Source organism: Cyanistes caeruleus, chromosome 4 (genome assembly GCF_971803275.1).
Source record: "Cyanistes caeruleus chromosome 4, bCyaCae1.hap1.1, whole genome shotgun sequence".
NCBI classification, from domain to species: domain Eukaryota; kingdom Metazoa; phylum Chordata; class Aves; order Passeriformes; family Paridae; genus Cyanistes; species Cyanistes caeruleus.
The window spans coordinates 30,077,862-30,098,533 of NC_141704.1; the positions used below are offsets into that span (position 1 = coordinate 30,077,862).

Here is a 20,672-nt window from a genome sequence, read left to right on the forward strand (position 1 = left end):
TACTGAGCCTTTAAAAAGCCTGCCTAGCCAAAACACGTGCATGAAAATCACAGTGAAGCAACCAAGCCGATATTCAAGGAAATGTCACATCACTGCAAAAGAGGACAATGATGAACAATAATGAACAACACTGAATGAAGTCTGTCCCAAAGCTTCCATCTAAAGACAATAATGTTAGCTTGCAAAATGCATCCCTCTCTTCCATTCCTCAAGCCTATAGGACAGGCAAACCTAAGTCTGTCGTGACAGTCATGTCAATCTCACCTCCAACAGGACTAGGGGAGGTGCTGGGAGTTGGGTTTTTTTTTGCTTTTCCTCATCTATAAAAATAATTTCAAGGAGTAACTCAGGAATGTAGTGTACAGCACATTGTTTATGTACATGTCATCTTACATCTGAGACACTATTCTTAAATGTCTACAGTTGTGCCGGAGGAGTTTAATAAAAGTTGTTTAAAGAAGATGGAAAAAGATAAGGCAGTAACTGGAAGATGTGAAAGAAAACAAAGCAGCTAAGCAGCTCTTTGGTAGGATATTATTTATTGATTTTAGCTGAAAGAAAGTATTTCCAACTCAAATCAATAATTTATAGCAACACACCAGTGAAGTAGGGAAGATTTTTCCTGCACAGTACCAGGACGGCTGTTCTTCCTGAATAAAAATGTGTGGTTCTGTCTATCAATAAAAACATGTGCCCCAGTGAGGATCCAGAAAGGGAAACAGATGCTCAGACTTTGCATCAGTGCCAGTGAATCAGCACTGAGCCCCAGCTCATTCTTTTTAATTAAATTCTGGGGGGAAAAATATACCATGTGCACACACCGGCTTTGCTAATTTACTGTGGCACTCAATCAGGGTCTGGCTTAATTTATTTCTTTATTTTTTTACTCAAAGGTTTGTGAACACTTAAGAAATGTTTCCTCAATTAAAAATCAATAGAACAGACACTGATGTGCATAGCAAATCATAACATAATGTGCAGTGCTGAGGTACCAGTGGAACAGAATATCCCTTATTTATTTCTGTTTATTTTAAAAACAGGCTGTAAATGTTTTGTTGATCTCAATTCCTGTAACCCTCCTGGAAAACTGCTGACCTTCTACTAGTGTAGCACTGCTGTTATTCACATGCCATGTTACATTCTGTATGTGCTATGCTGAAGAAAATTATCAGTTTCTGAATAATACTTAAGGAGTTCTGACTTGTTTTGTAACCCATTCTGGCAGCAGTAACTACAAAGTTTGGACTAGATCTGAACTGAGAAGCTGGAGAAAAAAAAGAGAACTGACAATTACAAATTTCACAAAACTGGCTGATCCAGACTACACTTTCAAGATGACAACTAATTGCAATGGTGGAAATCAGAAAGGTACATGTGGAATTTGTCATGAAATGGGTTTTTTTCCCCCTAAATGAAATACCACTAAATAACCATTAAATTCCACTTCATGTCAGAACTAAAAGCTCAAATGTTCTTCTGAGAATCAAAATTTAGATAAAGATGTAATGACTCTGCTCAGATGGAGATTTTTTATTTCACATTAGCACAGTAAAAAACAAAAAAAGTTTAATTTTCGACTTTCTATTTGAAACTAGAATACTTAGTTCTGATTCTTACTGTAAGAAAAATCACTAATTGAAATTCTCTGCAAGGAAAATGCCAATGAAAGCAAAACTAACATCCTCTAGTGCAGAAACACACAAGCAAAAACTTGGGTCAGCTACAACTGTTTGCCTAATTCTATTACAAACATTTGTTTTTTCTAAGTTGCTGCAAAACTCCATGAACTAATAATGCTGAGAAGCAACAACTCCTGCAGCTCCAGGAGTCACCCTCTCACGAGCTCTACTCAGGCAGAGTGTGTGCACTGCACGTACAACATCTAGTGCATTTTCTTCTCTCTCCAAAGCATTCCACAGTCAGATTTCCTTGTAATAAAACCCTGTCTCCACTCCCAGATGAGCAAGAGGTGTTCCCTACCTGTCCATAGACAGTTGTGCCACCAGTGTCACATCGGTGTTGTCCGAAGCAGGCTCGTACTCGTAATGGAGAAAATACAGATGAGTGCGATGGACGGTGAAGCGTTCCCGACGGAATTCATAGCACAAGTCATCCTCGTCCAGCTCAGACAGCTGCTTCTGGAGCTGCAAGGAAAGACTGGATGTAAACATCATTTCCTTGTAATTATTGTAACAAATCAGAGAGAACAAGGAGGCTGGCATCTTGCAGAACGATGCAACAAGGAATGGAAGTGGAACACACAGAGTAGCACGGTTTTCCTGAGCCTCTTGTTACTGCACAAGAGATTAGAAGGAAAGGCTTGCAAGCAAATTCATAATGCAGAGAGGACACTGCATTAGGGTCTATATATTCTATATATTACCTGTATTACATACTTTCAAGATCCAGACTAGCAATGAAACACTGACCAATCACAGATTGAATAATCAAGTTTCAGAGTTAATGTTCCAATGTGATGCATAATTTCATCCTTACTAGAAGCAGTGTTTCACACTAATCACAGACATTTTCCACTAGACAACACTCAGCAGCAGAATCAGCACTGAGAGATTCCCAGTCTGCTGCCTCTGCTGGAGAACAGTAACTGCTGCTACCAGCATGGACAGACAGCTGGAAAAGTAACATCTTTAACTGATCCTTTTCTTGAGATTTATGTTCTTTCCACTACAGAGGTGCCAGAAGTAAGCCTTCACTTTAAAAGGGATTTATGCTTCTGGATATCTAGTTTAAGAAACCTGGAGGATGGTAGGTAACTTCCTGACTCCCTTGAAAACCAAGCCTCTTCACGTCAAAAGGGGCATCTCAAAGCAATCTAATCCCAAGTCTCTTAGACATGTAGCTTTAAGAGAATAAAGTTTAGTTCTAGGAAAAGGTAGAAGTGAAAAACTGGACAAATGTCTATGCAGATGACCAATTCAATTCCTAAACTAAATATTTTTGGAGCTGTACTAGACAGTCACTGAAAGATCCCTTCCAAATCAAACTATTCTATGATTATATGATTCTGTGACTTTAAAGCCAAACATGTAGCCAGGATATCGAGAATGCATAAATTTAAAAGGACAAAACAGTCATACCTGCAGTAAAATGTTATGAAGATAAATTTTTTTATGGTTTTAACAAGTGAAATTGAGTTCTGTGTCTATTGCTCTAAAATGTAGGTTACTAATAAAGGCATCATTTTTATATCCGATTTTGTAAAAGAATCCTAATAAGATTCTAAGTAAGAATAATAGTCAATTAGTAAAATATTCATCAGAAAAAGAGAAAAATACCCATTATATAGAAATTTTGCAAATTTTGATAGAAATCAGTGTACCTCTAAACTATTTCAGTAAAAGGATTATTGAATTATAGACATATTTTTGTCCTGCTCAGAATGATTAAAGTAATAGTTTCACCATCTTCAAGAAAAAAAAACAAAAAGGAAAATGTAGGCATTTTTGTTCTGTGTTAAGAAGAGCTGTTGTTCTCAGAACTATAAGCAAAACGGTTGCCATCCACAGTAATGCTTACAACTGGATGTTTTCCTGTGAAGGCTGGTGGAATAATTCCTGGTACTTTCCTGTACATCACTCTATCATCTTCTGAATAATGGAAATACCTACTTTGATTCCAATGAGTTTTGGATCAGGCTGTCTGATAGCTTCTCTGCTATTGTTCCACACAGATCTTAAAAAACCCCTCAAGAGGGACTACTTTTAGAAAGATGAGAGTCTGAATCCTGACAAATCTTTACTCAGGCAAATCTATTGATATCAAGATCTCTTTTAGATGGAATAGAATCAGGAGTTCTTTTACGTATCCTCGGAGTTTCATTCTTTCTGCTTTACAAATATCATTCAGCTGAGCCTGCACTCCATTTTTGAAATCACATTCAAATAATATTTGAATTAAAGTCAATATTTACAACAATCACTAGAAAGTGTCCTGTATCTTTCTGTTTCTTTCTTGAAAAGGGACATCAGTGTGCCTTAACAGAATTATTAAGGAGATAATTGAAATTTAAATGGTTAAAACAACAGCAATACACATTTTAGGAGTACCTTACTATCCGTCTGAATGTACAAATGACCAGGCCAGAAGATTTTAATTGCACAGTAGTTATTAATCAGGCAGTCACCGAATAATTATCAGATTGCATTTGGGTTGAAAGCTAAGAGGCTATAAATACTTAATTATGAGTTCAAGAATAACATTTGGAGCTAAATTATGGCTTTGTGCACTACTGAACCCTGGGTGGGAGAAGAGAAGGAGACACAGCTTCTTAGGAGTCCCACCTTTTTAATGGTGAAACTCACCAAATCACGAAGTTGGTGAAGGTGAAAGACAGAACATAAAATTTCTCTAATATAATCTTTTCTAGAGCATAAATATTATGTGGATCCATTATTTAAAGACAAAGAATGCTTAACTTGGTTTGAAGTTTGCTCCCACACTATGTCTTCTTGAAAAGATTTGCTTATAATGGGAATGCTGACAGATGTATGCAAACAGATGCTTAAATACAGTGCACAATCAAAATACAGACCTTAGTATTAGCTGGATTTGATAAAGTCCATTATGGATTTTTTTTTCCCCCATTATGGATGCCTCCATTATATTGATAATGATATGCCCAACCCAGCAAAGATTTCTCAGCTGTAGGGAGACACCATGTGTTCTCATAAGCAAGTACCTGCTAAGCAAAGATTCTCTATTTCTAGAGGAGTTTCAATGCTAAGGCTACTTGCCACTTAGTATGTGGGAAATGTCACCCCTAGGAAACATTCTCACAGTTGAAAAATATAATATATTCAGACTGTATGGGGTAGGTACTGTCTTAGGAAATACTGTTGTGGGGGACAACACGTGCCTCCGCTAGCATCATGGTGCTACTTGGTTCAGAAATAAAAATGGCAGCCATGATATGCATAATGTCAAACAAGGAGACAAATACATAAAGAAATATGGGCTAAATTTTTTCTCTGGGACACAAGCTGTGGCAGGGGATCAGGCTCCATCTCAGGAAAAGTAGTCTTTGAAGCTAAACTAGTTAGAGAAATCATTTAGCCTTGGTCTTCCAGGTCTACTTGTCTACCACACTTCCATGACTCGAGGTGTTCCATATCCCTGTGACAGATGGCAGACCCGTACGATACACGGCAACACCTTTGTATGTATGTACCTTTCACTGGCAAACTGGTTACTCTGCTCATCAATCTTCCTTCCTAAGGCTGTTCCTAATGTAAGCAGATTTGTGATTGACATAGTTTTATTCCTAAACTGCTGTGCCACTGAAACAATTCATTTCCCACCAAAACCCAGGACATCGTGTCAGATGAAACAGGTTAAAAATCCAAGATCAGAAGTATTTTCTGAGGGATTAGATGTTAAAAAAAGATCAAAGCCCACCAACAAACAATGTCATGTGTGTAGAGGCCAGTTAGATCCTGGGGAAGGGGATAAGATCCCTAATGTAGGCACTCTGATCAAGTGTTTGAGGTGAGGCGACACTAGGCTTAAGTCACTCGCTCAATATCACACTAACGCTACAAGAACTGAGCAGCTTAAGATGAAAACTTGGAACTTTCAGATCATCTTTCCTTTTCCCAGGTGCACGCAGTTAAGTTTCATAGCACAAAATCAACTCAGCTTTGCCACTGAAATGAAAACTGACACCAGCCCAGGATGTAACTAAAATCTGGTTATAAACTGCAGCAGTTTCATTTTCTCCTGTGTAGCTGTCCCAGTTCCCACCAGTAGGCAATTTGGATTGCAACATTTAGCACTTTCAAAGTGTATGAATTAACAGTTGCCTTCAGCATGGCATAAACAAAGCAGATGATGATGTAGAGAGGAAAAAGCATTCACTGAGTCTTGCTTTGGATGACCTACATAAAGTCCTTCTGGCCTCTCCAATGATCAAGTAATAAAAGTCAGACTAATCCCACGTCAATTAAACTTTTATTCCTCCCACACCATAAAATTTTTGTACATTTGCTATGGGTCAAATTGAGCCTTCTGTGAAACAAAGCTGTGCTAAGTACAAAGAGGATAGTGCCTGAGCAAACCCACCTGGCAAGAGGAATTTTGCTGCAGCATGTGAAAACCACTAATACTCTTGCTAAATGGAAGTGATGGCTTATCCTGACTGCAAATACTCAACACAAGTGAGAATGCACACATGGTGTATCTCAGACAGTTCTGTATATATGAAATACAGCTCCCCTTGATCTTAGTGCTGCGGATGTCAGATTTGGTAGTCCTCTGCATCTCCTTTCCCCAGACCCTTGACAAACCTTTTTGGCTGAGCTGTTCCTTGACCACCTCGCAGCACAATGTCTTGACAGATAGGTCATCTTGCTTTTGCTCCCCCAGATTACTCTTTGTCCCATTCCTTCTTGTGTGGGAAGTTCTATGGGTCTAAGTCAGCCCCAGCACTGTCTCATCCCATGTTCACTATTCAAGCAGGCTGCCAGCTCCTTAACCCACTGTCCTTTCCTCTTCCTGGTACAAACACTCTCCTTTCTGCCTTTGACCTGGATTTCATCTCTTTTGTATGTGAATCTGGATTTTTTCTCCTCCCTACTGTCCAGACATCACCGAGGGCAACGGATGTCCCTCAGAACAGAGACCAACTACAGGTTCTTGCTCTCAGCTCTACTGTCCAGTCAGAACATGGCACGGAGGATTCAGAGGAAACAGTCACAGAAAACACCAGTCTTTGTCCAGGTCCCCTGCCTGCATCATGCCCGACCCTGCTGTGTCATTGGGATATATATAATCTGGTCAGATGTATCCATGCACACTCCTAAGAAAAAGTCTCTAGAGACCTGAGCCTCCCTTAACTCAAAGCAAACACTACTGGCAATGTGTAAGCCATGATTTTTCTGCATAATAATTTGCCTAATTTCTTACAAGGTTCACTAAAATGTTCCTGGCCCAAAAGTCAGCTCCTTCTTTGAGGTATGGAATATTTTCATGGAGATGTCACCAGAACTTTTGGTGTGGGCCAACTTTCAAGCTTTCCCCCATGTTTCACTTTAGAAAAATGTGAGGAAAGAAAAAAAAAGGCATAACAGTGTGACAAAAAATGTCCTAGTCCACGTGCTCCTCCACTTAACAATATAATAAACAGTTGAAAGCAGTATAATGGCAACTTTCAGGCAAGTAACAGGATGGTCTGCCAGCTCAGCATTTAATAACAATAACAGTTACAATAATAGAAACAACACAGCTGGGGAGTCAGGATTTCACCTCAAAACTGCAATATACCATCTGTTATTACTAGACTATGACATCACAAAACAGTAACTTTAAATTGCAGTTCTACAAATGAGGCTGTACTCTTGAAATTCAGCAGGAGCAAAGGGTACTCAAAGCATCAGTCTGACTGCAAGTTCAGGGCTGTGATACTGACTTGGAAGTTTCATTTGCATGCTATTTTTAGTCACTCAGAAATTGCTAAATTTGTTAGTAGTGTTTATAGTGTATGGTAGCTTGCTAGAATCTCCCTGTTTTCTAGTGGTTACTATTATTTGGCATGCACAGCCTTTTGTTCATATTTAGAATCTTTGGTTTTGCACAAAAGTATAACTAAGTAAAAACATACTTAGTAGGTAAGTACACATCTAAGCAAGTGTGTCAAGGGACAGCTGGAGGTTTTTTACACTGTTTCTTTGTATCGCTGATTTGAAATTTTGAGAAGAAAAACCTGCAGATCATTTTTTCTTCCATGTTTTTGGAAGTCTTCTCTAATGGGAATCTTCCATCCTTTCCTTAAACTGAGTGGAATCAGTGATCCACTTCCCACTGATCTTTCTCCAGGGCTTTGGATCAGAACACAGGCTTCACTAAGAGGGGACACTCCATTCAACCTTCAGATCTAATGCTTTGGCAGAAGTACCTGGTGAGAAGCTGTCTGCGGGAAAGAAGTTTAATAAGAATGCTCAAAGGTTTAGTGAGTGCCTTGGTCTAAAATCAGGCTTACAATAATTATCTTAGAGAGTAACTATAGAAATATTTTAGGCTTTACAGTAGGTCCTTTAGAGTAAAATGCTGGATATAAGGATTAATAGCCAGTAGAAAATGTTCAAATTTTAGATTATTATAAGCTTTGTCTTTTAGGATTTCCCAAAGATCTTCCACATTGCATCAAAATAAGAAAGAAGGTGTAGGAAGGAGAAAATAGCATGGAGTAAGTAGGATGGAGTGACTAAGGACATGCTCCAAGGCCCACTCAAGTCAATGACTGTGTTTACAGAAGGATTTGGTTCATATTCTGAATTTCCCACCCAGAATCTGCACAGAAGACAAAGGGATGACTTCATACCAACTCACAGAAAAGAGTCTGCTGTGTGACCTCACCCCAGCACATTGAACAGGGGGACTCAGGGTATTCTTAGCACATGGCAGGCTCCTGCTCCCAGCCTGCTCCTGCCACACAAAAGGACTTTCAGCTTGACTATTTTTAGGAAGGGATGAAGCATTCATGTACACATTGACATACATATATGTGTTTTTACATAAACAGAAAAATTATCCCAGTCTGTGTGTTTTTTTGTCTCCAGTATTTCAGTTTCTGTTCTATCCACTGCTGTTTACAGTGCTTTGGAACCTAGAAACAGTCCTGACCGGTGAAACTGAAGATCAGCATCTGATTAGATCAGGACTATGCAGTACATTATCTGAAGATGGACTTCAGACATCTTAAAATTCCCTCTGTGGCATTATACTTTCATAGCAAACACTAGAAAAAGAAAAGTACCACATGCATATAGATCGTATATATTTAAACATACGTGCATTCATGTATACACAGAGGAAGGGCAAGAGACATTCAAGTGAGGTCCAATTACCTTTTAAACTAATGCCCCTTTGCATGTCTCTGGCACTGTTAAGAGTCCTTAAAAAGGGAAGATACATAATTTACATTCATTTTAAGGCCATCTCTGTACTGTTGAGAAGTGTAAAGGGGCCTTAGAGAAACAGAATTGGCCCAACAGTACCCACTGCCACACTTCCTTTCCTGTGCTACAGATATTTGCATTACAAATGAAATGCCTTAATTACAGGTTGAATTGTAAATAAAACATCACTACAAATATTAAGCTGTAGAAAAGCAGTGGCTGGTATATTTGAACACGGCCTTAAGGGTATCTTTTGATACAGCCAGACTGTGAGTGAGACTCATACCATGCCACTGCTTCTTCCACAGCAGGGCTCAGAGCATTTAGTGCTCAAGTAATTCTCTCCAATTATAAACAGCAGAGCTGTTCTGACATTTTCTCCCCTGTTCCACAGTGCAGAGAAGCACGGGCAGCTGGAGGAGCACCTTTTACCCATCTACAATGCCTAAGAAAGCTTCGTTGTGTTTTGGGGATGCCAGTCCCAATTCGGGAAATAAAGGCAAAATAATGGGAAAAGAAAAGATAATTCAAAGAGCAATTCCTACCTCACACGTATCTGACATAATAGAAATTATAGCCTTTTATGTAACATACATGCTTATGAATCCAAATGGAAAGCTAGGAATGTGTCTTGTCAGACTGAAGGTTCACCTGGACCAGCATCCTATCTCTAGCTGTGAGCTGCCTGCCTAGGGGAGTGTAAAAGCAGGGTGAGTGAGGATTTCTCAAAATTCTAACCTAGACCTGCACTTGTGGTTCAAGAACTTTCAGCACCAAAGCTTTAAAGCTCCCAATTGATTTGCTTTCCCAGAAGAGTAATTATTGAGGATCTGTATACTCTCTGAAACATGGCATGCTGCTCAAAGCTTCATCACATTGTGAGTGAAATGCCTTTGTTTTGAACCTGCTACTTGCTATTTCCACTTCATGCCCCCTAATTCTTGTACTGGGAAGAATGGCAGTGGTTTCCTCTTCACCTTACAAGAAGCTCTGCTTCTGAAGATAATCATGCAATAGATCATGGAAATGTAACAGGACACCTGTGACACTGTGTGTGCTACAGCAGCTAGGGCAGGAGTGGTTTTCAAGATAATCCTGTTCTTAGGGTCTCATAACTTCAAAGCTGAAACTTGCTTGCTATATTCTACAATAAAAGGACATAGCCAAGTTCAGAGGGGAGTTTATACCAAGGGCAACTAATACAAATGTCTTCTCTTAAGTGACTACTCTGAAGTTTTCTGAAGCTGGACCTTTTCCTGTATCTGACTGTTTGATAGAAGGCTGTTAACTTTTTGGTGTCTCTTGGCAAATTAGGAATCACACATTTCTTGTATGTCTAGCTCATTCTTTTCCAGTTTCTTTTTTTTTCCCATATATATATATATATATATATATAATTTATAAATGGAGGAATGAGTTACATTTCTTTTTCAGACGCAAGCCATACTATATACCATATTGCATTCTACTTGTCTTGAATAAGAAACAGGCTTGAGCAGTTAGTCATTTCCAGTGTCTGTCAACCAGATACAAGTTCAGTAAAATGTGCTGTTTTAAACTTTAGGGACTGCCATTTACAGCAAGGACTTGCATTTGCTCTGCACTGCTCCCAGGGAACTTGTCTGAATAAATCTGTTTGTTAAGGATTTATGGAGCTCTGGAAAATACAGCAAGAAGTTTGTGACTGCATTCATGCTCTTTGAACCCACACAACATATTTTGAATTCAGTATAATTTTAACCTGCATTCTCAAAGTGTGATAAAGGTGTGTATCATTGTCTTTCTTTTAATGTCTCAGTCACCTTTTCTTTTCCTATTCTACCCTCTACCCTGTCTCGGATCTTGATGTTTGCAAGGATGAGGCTCTTAGTGGTCTTTTATCACACTGAGTTCACCTGATTGTCTAAAAGCCTCTTGCGGAGAATTTTCTTTCTTCATGTTCTTTTGCTCTGGTGGTGCACTTGCCTTCCCGCTCTCTCATTCTCTCTCTTGCTCTCCCTCACCTCCTTGTGTCCCCCAGTTAAGCCCCACTCCTTTCAGAAGACAACAAGATGGTAAAAGAAAGTGTCTGGGAAGCTGTGCTTTGGGTTAAAATACATCTAAAAATATGGGAATGGCATCTCCTGTGGTCATTTTATTCACAGGCTAAATGGAAACACTACCAGCCTCAATGATGACATTGATTGTCAATTACCTCTTAATTACTAATATGTACACGATACTGGCTTTGCTTAATTGATTTTTATATAGACAATGCTGCACTTTTTAGAAATATTTTTTTTCCTGTATAGTGTTACAGATTCCTTTTTATTTCCTTTCAGACTTTGTAGGCAAAATTGGTACTTAGTCTACAAATCTCCAGAGACCACATTATCCACAAGGAGTTCATATACATCTGGGTATAAACATTTCAGTTAACAGTTTTTTACTTTGGAATTTATGTACTAATTCAAAGGCATACACATACACGTACATCTGTGGGTAAACATCCTTGATTTCAATCATTTTCAAAAGATCTGCTTAGTCTGAAAGGTTCTGATTGCAAATTTTATGCAGATACACATAAATACTGCTTTGATTGGTTAAGGGATATAGAGAAAAAAACCTTCAGTTTCACAGCCTATGTATACCTTGAAGCATTTGCTCATTCTGTAGTCTGCAGCATAGCAAAAATTCACAGACCTAAATCCAGCATTCTTGGTATTTTCCTTTCTTCTTTAGTATCTACTAGAGTAGTATCTACAACACAAAACCGCCATTACTGTATATTGAACAAATTCACACCAAGAAACAAGACCACCTGGAAAGTTACAGGTCTGCCATACTGAATCAAAAAAAAGCCCTGGCTACTAAGGAAAAAAATGAACTCTATCCCAGCTGAAACCAGGACAAGGTTTAAGGGTGAGATTTACAAAACTGCCTAATGGAATAAGAGCCCAAATCCTCATTTTCAGCTTGTGATGTTACCTCTGTTGGGGATTTAAAAGGGCAAAGTAGACAAAAAAAAGCAACAAAACCCAGGGTAGATGGGATTAATACAATGGTCTTACAGGTGAGGAACTGAGGCACAGAGAGATTAAATGATTTGCACAGTGTCACTCTGGGAACCTGAGCATTGCCTTTAATTCTCCTGAGTTCCACTGCCACACACCATCCCCACAACCAACTCCAAGTGTTCAGAAATCCTGTGCTTTGCATGAACCATCCTTTATATCATCAAGTCTTAGACATCCCACTTACATTTTCACTGTTAACATCAGCTTCACTGGGGCAGCCAAAGAGTTCCCGTCTCAGCAAATTCCCATCATATTCCAGGAATGTCAGGTAGAGGTTGCGGAAAAACTCCACATGCTTGTTTTTCACTCGCAGCTTCTTTGGTGAGTTCCAGTGAATCACCTCAGAGGGAAAAGGAGAAAAGACATCCTGCTGTTAGAATACAGATTTGCTTTATCTGCTCTTTTTATGTGTGTTCAGTGTTCTGCCCTCTTAAAAACAGAAGAAAAAACCCCACAAACTACCCAGACTTCGTTCTGTCTTTTTATAGGGAGGGCTTTGCTGTGTCTTCCACAAGTAACTGCAGACCCTGGAGGTGATGTGCTTGGAAACTCTTCCACGGTATCACCTGCACATTTGAGTGAGGGTGCTACTCTGTGTCGAGAAGCAGCACCTGGTAAGTGCTTCCACAACTGGTATCATGGAGCTGATACTTTATGGACTCTGCTGAAAAACATGGAAGGACAAGGGACATGGAGATAAAGGTATTAAACATTAAGCTCAGGTTTCCACATGACTGTTTCTGCTAATGAAATTGATTCCCTGTTTCAGGCCAGGAAGCCTCTTTTCTGGTTAGGTATTGAGAAGAAGCAGCTTGAAATTAATTCCCATACCCATTTAAATAGTTCAAAAAGGACTGAATTTAATCTGACCTCCTTTTTACCACTGCAGTTTAAACAAGACTGATCTCTGTTGCATTAACACAACACAGCAATGAAGTATAACTTTTCACCCTCTGAGTTCCAATTTCTAGCAGATATTTATCCTCTGCTAATGGGAGATGACTGTCACAGTGGCCTAGACTTAAATTCTAATGCTGGCATAAAGGGCCTGATCCTCATTTGCATTGATACAACTCTGCACTGCTGCCAGTGTGAATGGAAATGGGGCCCTAAGGAAAATCCAAGAGGGAGTCAACAGTGGCTTGCAGGAATGATTTCATTTTATAGAGGCTATATTTTAGACGTAAGAAAAAAATCACCGAATACTTCGTATTTGGTTTTATTCCTGCCACTTCTAAAGAGGTTAAAAACAAGACTCTCCTTTGGGAACGGTTCCAAGCTCAAAGTTCTGGAAGTTCTCTGAATCCATCAAGTTAATTGTGTGAAGACACCGTGTCACTCACACACAGCACAGAGCTGCAGCACCACGGTCAGCTTTGCTCTGAACATCACAGCTCAGGGAGGGAACACACCGAGCTGGAGCTCAGCACAAACAGCAGGAGCAGCCCAGAGAAGATGAACGCAGTTCCCTTGGTGGCAGCAAAACAGCTCCCCAGGAACAGGCAGTTCCCTGAAACCACGGTATTTGCTGCCCAGTGAGTGGACTGGATAAATAAAGAGCAGGATGCAGCCTGAATTCTATCTGGACTACAGCAAACAGCACAGTCGCTCCACTGAGTATTTATACTGCCATAAAAGCTATGGTGCTCTGTTCTGCCTACCCAAAACCCCACAAAATATCTCCTGATAAGAAAAGCTTTATCCAATCCTGAGACTTCACTGCTAAGCCTACTAAGATGTCAGAAAACCATACAAGCACTTAAAGAAAAGCACCTGTAGGGAAAGAAGATAATTTCAGATATTGGCAAATTGCTTTTTCCAGTTATAGGAACACCTGAAACAAAGATTATGATGCATCTACACACTGCATAAATTTGGGAAATTATTTAGACCAAATTACTTGCTGTAGATACTTGTCCCAGGTAATGCTACATTCTTTTCTGGTTTCACATTTGTCCAGATGTTCAGAAGTGTAGTGCAGTAACATGCTGCTGCATCATGTGGTGGAAATACAGACCACTACATAAATGAAAAGAGCTTTGGGCAGGTAAGGGCATCAAGTTATTATAATAAATTTTCTCCACTGAAAAAATGGATCTTCAAAATCTCCTTTCTTTGAAAAGAACTTGAGTATTTCCTTCACTGTATTTAACTACAGCAGAGGCATTAATGCTTGAAAAAAAATCTCAGACGCTGAATTCTACCTCAGGGAAATGGGCACATGTAGGAACCTAAGGGCTATTTAACAGTTTTACAGAGTACCAGCATGCATTTTTAGAAGCAGGCATAGAAGGGAAACTGTCTGCCGGTAACTTGTACTTGTTTAAGAGTGAATCAAAGAAAGCTAAGAAGATGGCAAATGGGACAAAAATACTTGTTAAGAAAAACCTTATGCGTGCTTTCCACACTGCTCCTACACTTCATGTGTGTCCTTTTAGATACTCACAAGCATCCTCATGTTCACAAGCATCCTAATGCTGCTGAGCACTCTGAGCACCAGAGACCTGGGGACTGTGAACACAAACATGGATAATGATGATAACCTCAGAAATTCTCACGGGACAGGCTCCTCGGTACTGTACGAAATTCCCATCAACACATCCCAGCCAGGCATTTGCTGATGTCCCAGCTGTGTGGGAGATGATTTCAAACCCAGACATATGCAGCTGTTTGTCAGTGCAGAGGCTCTTTGCTGCCGTGCTTCAGGATCTGGTGTGTGTGCAGAAGCTGGTAAGTGTCAAGGGCTTAGCTGGTGGTTCAGATCTGATGAGATTTGAAACGTGTCAGGATGCTGCACATACACTGATGTCGAGAGCCTGGTGTGAACTGCACAATGCTGAATGGAGCCAATGACTATCCAAAAAAGCTGATTTTTTAATCAAGAAGGACAGCACATGCCAATGTGTGCTAAAATGAAATGCTAAAGAACATCAAGGAACTATGCAACCATCTAGATGACCTAGAGGTCTAGAGGTCTTTCTAGAGGTAGAAGAACCACAAAACAGGTCTAACAAAACAGCTGCTTTTCAAATGTAACACGATTAGAGAAATACTGATATATGGAAGCATAAAAAAGAACAGCAAGTTACAAAAAGCAACAAGACTCTTAACCATTGATATACAACACTACATCCAAAGACCATATTCTTTTTTATGTCAGCCCACAAACTCACATTCAGTTCTGGCTCTCTGATATGGTCTATTGCACCATCAGCTACACCAGAATTTGTGCAGGCCAAGACACTCCTGTATAGACTGTGATGGGCATCAGTGAGGTACATGATAAAGACTGCACAGGTAAAGCTATGGCCACTGCATTAGAGACTTTACTGTGCACAACAGTAATTTGATTGGAGAAATAAAAAAAGATCAGCTGGCAAGAGACTACAGGGAAATCACAAAGCAAAAAAAAATTCACTTGGTTTGAAGACTGTTATCTCCACATTAAAAAGAGAAAGTGGATCTAGAAACTGAAAATCTCATTACTCCAGCATCCTTGTTTCAAGGCTGAATAGTGCCATAATACTGTGTTTTTGTCCTGTTCTAGTTTCTAAGCTATTCCAAAGCTCTGATGGTTTACAGAGGAAACTGCAGCTAGAAATACAAAATTCCAGTGCCATTATCTGGTAGATACCTCAGGAACAATGCTAGCCTTGAGACTGACCTACGGATCCTTCCCACTCTTGATCACAGCCTCCCGAGAACTATGAGAAAGTACACTTCCTTAATCTTCATTTAGCAATTTGAGTACTGAAAGATCAGAACTTAAAATTCCACATCTATTTAACACTTGGTTAGTCGTCATTAGCAATTTGGCACTATCCACATTTCTGTTAATACCATCCTAGTTAATCAGCAACCATTACCCCTCCCTGATTACACACAGCCAGCCTCCTGGAACACTTCCATACGCTTGTAGCCTGTAACAGGCTAACTGCACTCACAGTTCCCATTTATTCCCCAGGTTCTGACCCAAGGCACTCGAATGATGACACAGTGGGATCAGAGATGGGAGGGAAGAGAGGATGTTACATGCTGGGAGAGTCTAGGAGGGCTCTAAGAACAGTTATCTGGATGGAAATACACTGAAAACAAAAATCCTAGCAAACCTCCCTACATTACCATTTGCATTTAATCTCTGGGGAGATTAAATATTTCAAACATGATGTTCAAACCACTAAACAACAAGCGTGAACACAACATTATTTCTATAGGTATCTTTAACCATTTTTTTTTTCCCCCTGAAGCATTTTCTCTCTCAAAAAGAAGTATTTAGCCAAATGTTTCCTTAACCACAATCTCTTCCATTTTTTCACCCAAAGACACATCTTGATAATTTCTCACTCTGTTTCAGCCTTTCCAGAATCAGAGAGCACAGGATATCCTGTATAATTATATACGTGCTTTCCAGGCTGAAAGGCAAGAAATAAGAATAAATTAAGCTTAAATCTAAGCCTAAAGAAATTTAATTTTGCAAGGCACTGAACAGATATCCTTAATTAAGCCCATGAGCACTTTACAATTTAGGTAAACAAGTCTTATTTTGTAAACAGGAAGCTTTCCTGCTAAAAAACTCGACTCCTTGCTTAGGTAACCACACCCTTCCCACTGAAATCAGTAGAAGTTAAGCATTTGGCAAAACTGCACAGTAAAGCCACCTATATAGGTCACTTTAATGCCATCTCAATAGGCTTTTTAAAAAGTTTAAATATGTCCCAAATCACACAGCAAGTATCCACCACATGTGTAACTTACACCTTGATTAGAGATGTCTCTAAACTTTATTCTTAAACTGTATTTTATCAGAAATTAATGGTTTAATAAAAGCACCAATTTCCTCAGAAAGGTTCATTTACTTCATGAAAGTGTCATCACAGAGATTTTGTGGTATTTCTAAACCACCTAAGTGGAAGAGACTCAGGCTGGAGTATCCAGCAACCCTAAGGTCCAGGCAGTGCTTTTTGGATGTGGAACTGAAATCCCTGCCCTGCCTAGTTTGGTGCCCATGGTCCCAGGGATTACTTTACTCCCCTGTTTACAGCCACTGCTGTATGGCACTAAGCTGACAGATGGTTCCTGCCTGCTTCTTTTCAAAGGTTCTCTGAAGGATTCTTCAACTTCTTTTCCTTCAGCTCCTATGCTGATGTTTAAAGAGAGACCTCCTGCCTGCAAAACCACCCCTATAAACCCATGGTGCTTCCTGTTGGGCAGGACAGAAGCACCTGAGGTATTGTTTAACCCTTTCGAGCCCTCACTCCTCTCACTGCAGCACCTCCGTCATTGTCACTAAAAGGTGCAAGGCTGCAGAATGCCACAAGAGCTGCAGATTACAGCAGGAGTGCTTGGACAGCATGGGGCAGCTCAGGGACTGGAACACAGAGAGGTGAAATGGGTCATGTCTGAGGCAGAGCTGAAATGAGGTATTACAGTTACAGAAAAGAAGCTGTTTAAACTCCTGTAAGCAGTATCAAAAAGTCATCCCAGTGTGGAGGACATTCCCAGGGAGGACACAGTGAATCACAGAACACAAGCTCCCAATGAGGAATTTATGAGGTTCATTATTTATCTATCTGCTGATTTAGTATCAGCTGTATTCAAAACCAGTTTGAAAAGCCATCAATGGGTTGTAAAGCAGTTGGAGTGTGTGTAAATTCTAATAATTTGATACATTCCCATTGAAGAGTCCAGCATCTGATTTTTGTGATTGTGAATTACTAGATTGTCTGTATGTAAATAGCATCTGTATCCTTGACAACCAGACTTTATGACTGACTCATTCAATGAGGTCATGATTCATTGTCAGAGGTATCAAAATTCACTACCTCCTTTCACAGTGCTTTCCTGCCATTAGGTTTGTGCCAAATCAGAGTAACTGAGATTTCCTTACAGACAGGAACAAACTACCAACCAAGAAGCAAGCAAAAGCAGGGAATAACCTAAAAAAAGCAATGCATAAATGAACCTCAGATTCAGACCAGTCCCCCACCAAAATAAAATAAAATAAAATAAAAATAAAAAAATATAGAGATGTAACTTAACGAGGCCTAAAAAGAGAAAAAGGTGATTAGAATCCTCTTCAGGCAGTATGAAATATTCAACTGCTCCCTAAGCCTTGCATAAATGTGAACAAAGCAGCAAAGAAGTGTCTGCAAACACACAGAGATCCCTGAACAGCCACCAGCCCTGGGGGTCCAAGTTTATTTGACACAATGTTGTGTATAAGAGATGACAAATCCTCAACTCCCATGACTTTGAGGACAGATGGAATTAAATCAGCACCTTTTTGGTCTGACAGAAGGAATGCACTCTGATTTGGCTGAGGAATACTTGACTGGGTCAGCTTTACCTTTGAATTTAAATCTTCCATCCACTTCCTTCTTTGCTATGCTATCCTTCTTTATCCCCCAGTGCAAACTTCAAAATCTGTCTTTCTTTCCCTCTTACCCTGGAGGTTTGTTCTACCTTGTTTCTCATTCCAGGCTTACCATGAAATACAGAATGTGCCAAACCTGTTGTGTTGTACCATTTATATTAAATGCCATGGAACTGACTAACTCGGGTGATTTTAAGAGTGAAATTTTTAACTTGGGGTAATGACATTTGTTAATTTTTTTGTGAGACTCATATATTTAACCAGATGGTTTCTTTACAGAAGTAGAATTTTGATAATTTTCATAATGCAAATTTACAACTTTAATTGGCCTATGCCTTTTTTTTTTAATTTTTTAATTGTATAAAGAATTTTAAACAGTGCTGCCTGAGGGCCAGTTCTTTAACTGCTCAGTATGGGAAAAGCTTTATTGAAACCATGGGGGTTTATGTGCACTAGATAAGGCTCTGGCCTTTCTTTCAAGGCAAAGAATTTCAGCCCTGATTTAATATGTAGGGATAATTTTAGTAGTGTGAATAAGTCCAGTTTAGCTGAAGAAATTGCTTATGTGTCTGCACCCCTTGTTAAAATGCCTCAGACCAGAAAATCAGTGGAGAGTATTACACATCTTAGACTTCACATCTTAAACAGCCCATGCTGTAATGGAACTGAGAGTCTGACACAATATACAGCAATAAACAACCAAGCCTGAATTACAGTTGTAAAGATAAATTTGTTAGTCAACAAGAAAGAAAGGATTTAACTTGTTTTTACAATACTTCTGTCAAATGCTTACTTGTAGGTGTTATGAGTTAGGTATCCTTCACCTGAAGCAGATTAGTTAATACAGTCACTGGACTCAGAAGATCAGAGGTCTGTTCTGAGGTGAGCTCCCCCAGCCTCCAAACCCACTCATAAAGATCACACATTGGCTGTCTAAATCCAGATGTACAGCAACACTGAAAGCACCTTACAGTTATCCTGCCTGCTCATCAGCTGCCCTGCCAAGAGGGTATCTTCTCCTGTAGGTCTGTGCTGTATCTGCCACTCCTAAATGGATACTGCAGAGTCCCTGTGGTGACTCAAAACCATGTTTAGGCAAAGGAACCAAACCCTTGATCCTTGTTATCAGCTTCAGTATATTTTCCTCATGTAGAATGGCTGTGTCTTTACTTTGTGCTGAGTCCAATCAGACTGTCTCAACTACATAAATTAATCTCAACCTCTAATTCACAGCAAAATACTGTGCTATATCACAGATGGGAGGTATATTTTTCTGAAGTTCACCTTTTAGGAAACATTTTCCCTGTTATACATGTTTCTTTTTGTTTTTACAAAACAAAAAGTGATTGCAGGCCCTGCAATCGCTGTCATATATGATTCTCAACATGAATGCAGTGCTAGAATCTACTGTCACTTTGTTAGAAGGCATAAAACCATCATGCTTTCAAAGTGCCTGTGTTGATCCTTCCCTACAAACATATATTATAAACCATTTAGTGATCAGTGTACTGACAGAATAGTGATTTAACTTTAAAAGCTGTCCTCTGGATCACACCTGAATAGCCAATTGTGACTACTTCATATATGAACTTAATCAATGATGGCCAGTTTTGACAGATCAGTTAACCCATGTGGAAGAACTTCTGTCTCTTGGAAGCACAGCTTTTGCAATCAGTGTGTTGAGAGTGATTGATTTTCTATATACATCCAGTATCTGGTACTCATATTGAACACTCCTGCCATTACTCTACAAATTCCTACAAGGGAAAACTTGGTTAGATTTAGGATATAATTTGTACAAAGAGGGTGGCCATACTCTGAAACATGGAGCCAGGGAGCATGGGGAAACTCAAGTGTCTGGAGATTCAACACTCATCTGTACAAGGTGCTGAGCAACTGGGTCTATGTTGGTGCTGCATTAAGTGGGGCCTGGATGGTCTCCAGAGGGGCCTTGCAACCTCTTTCAATGTTTTGTGCCATTCTTTTTTTAAAAAAAACGTAATTTACATTCTCAGAACATAAATCCAAATATACAAACCTTAACTGAATTTTAAAATCAGTCACCAAAACCCACCTAATATTTACTATGTTCTGATACAACTAGTCCACTCTGATGGAACCTACTGCTGCACAGTCTTACTCTACACCTGGAAAAAGCTCAATCAAGCTTCAATTCTGAACTCTCTGCAGGCTACATTTGAGTCTTTGAGACCGGTCTTTCAAAACGGCCACAGCACAATTGATGCTCATTTACCTGTATCTATTAAAATTTGTCCTTCTTTTCTATTCTGCTTAATAATAAAAAATGTGCTATTAAACTGACACTGTAGC

General features: G+C 39.5%; 1 protein-coding gene across 4 annotated transcripts in view; it reads right to left on the minus strand.

The window, feature by feature from the left end:
* LARGE1 (LARGE xylosyl- and glucuronyltransferase 1) overlaps window positions 1–20,672 on the minus strand; it is a 268,311-nt gene that overhangs the window by 22,040 nt on the left and 225,599 nt on the right. For all 4 annotated transcript variants that reach the window (XM_086887298.1, XM_086887297.1, XM_086887299.1 and 1 more), the window contains 2 exons: window positions 12,153–12,308; window positions 1,981–2,144 (listed from right to left, as the gene is read on the minus strand). In XM_086887298.1, coding sequence (XP_086743424.1) covers window positions 1,981–2,144; window positions 12,153–12,308 — 320 coding nt within the window. The remainder of the gene's footprint in view (window positions 1–1,980; window positions 2,145–12,152; window positions 12,309–20,672) is intronic.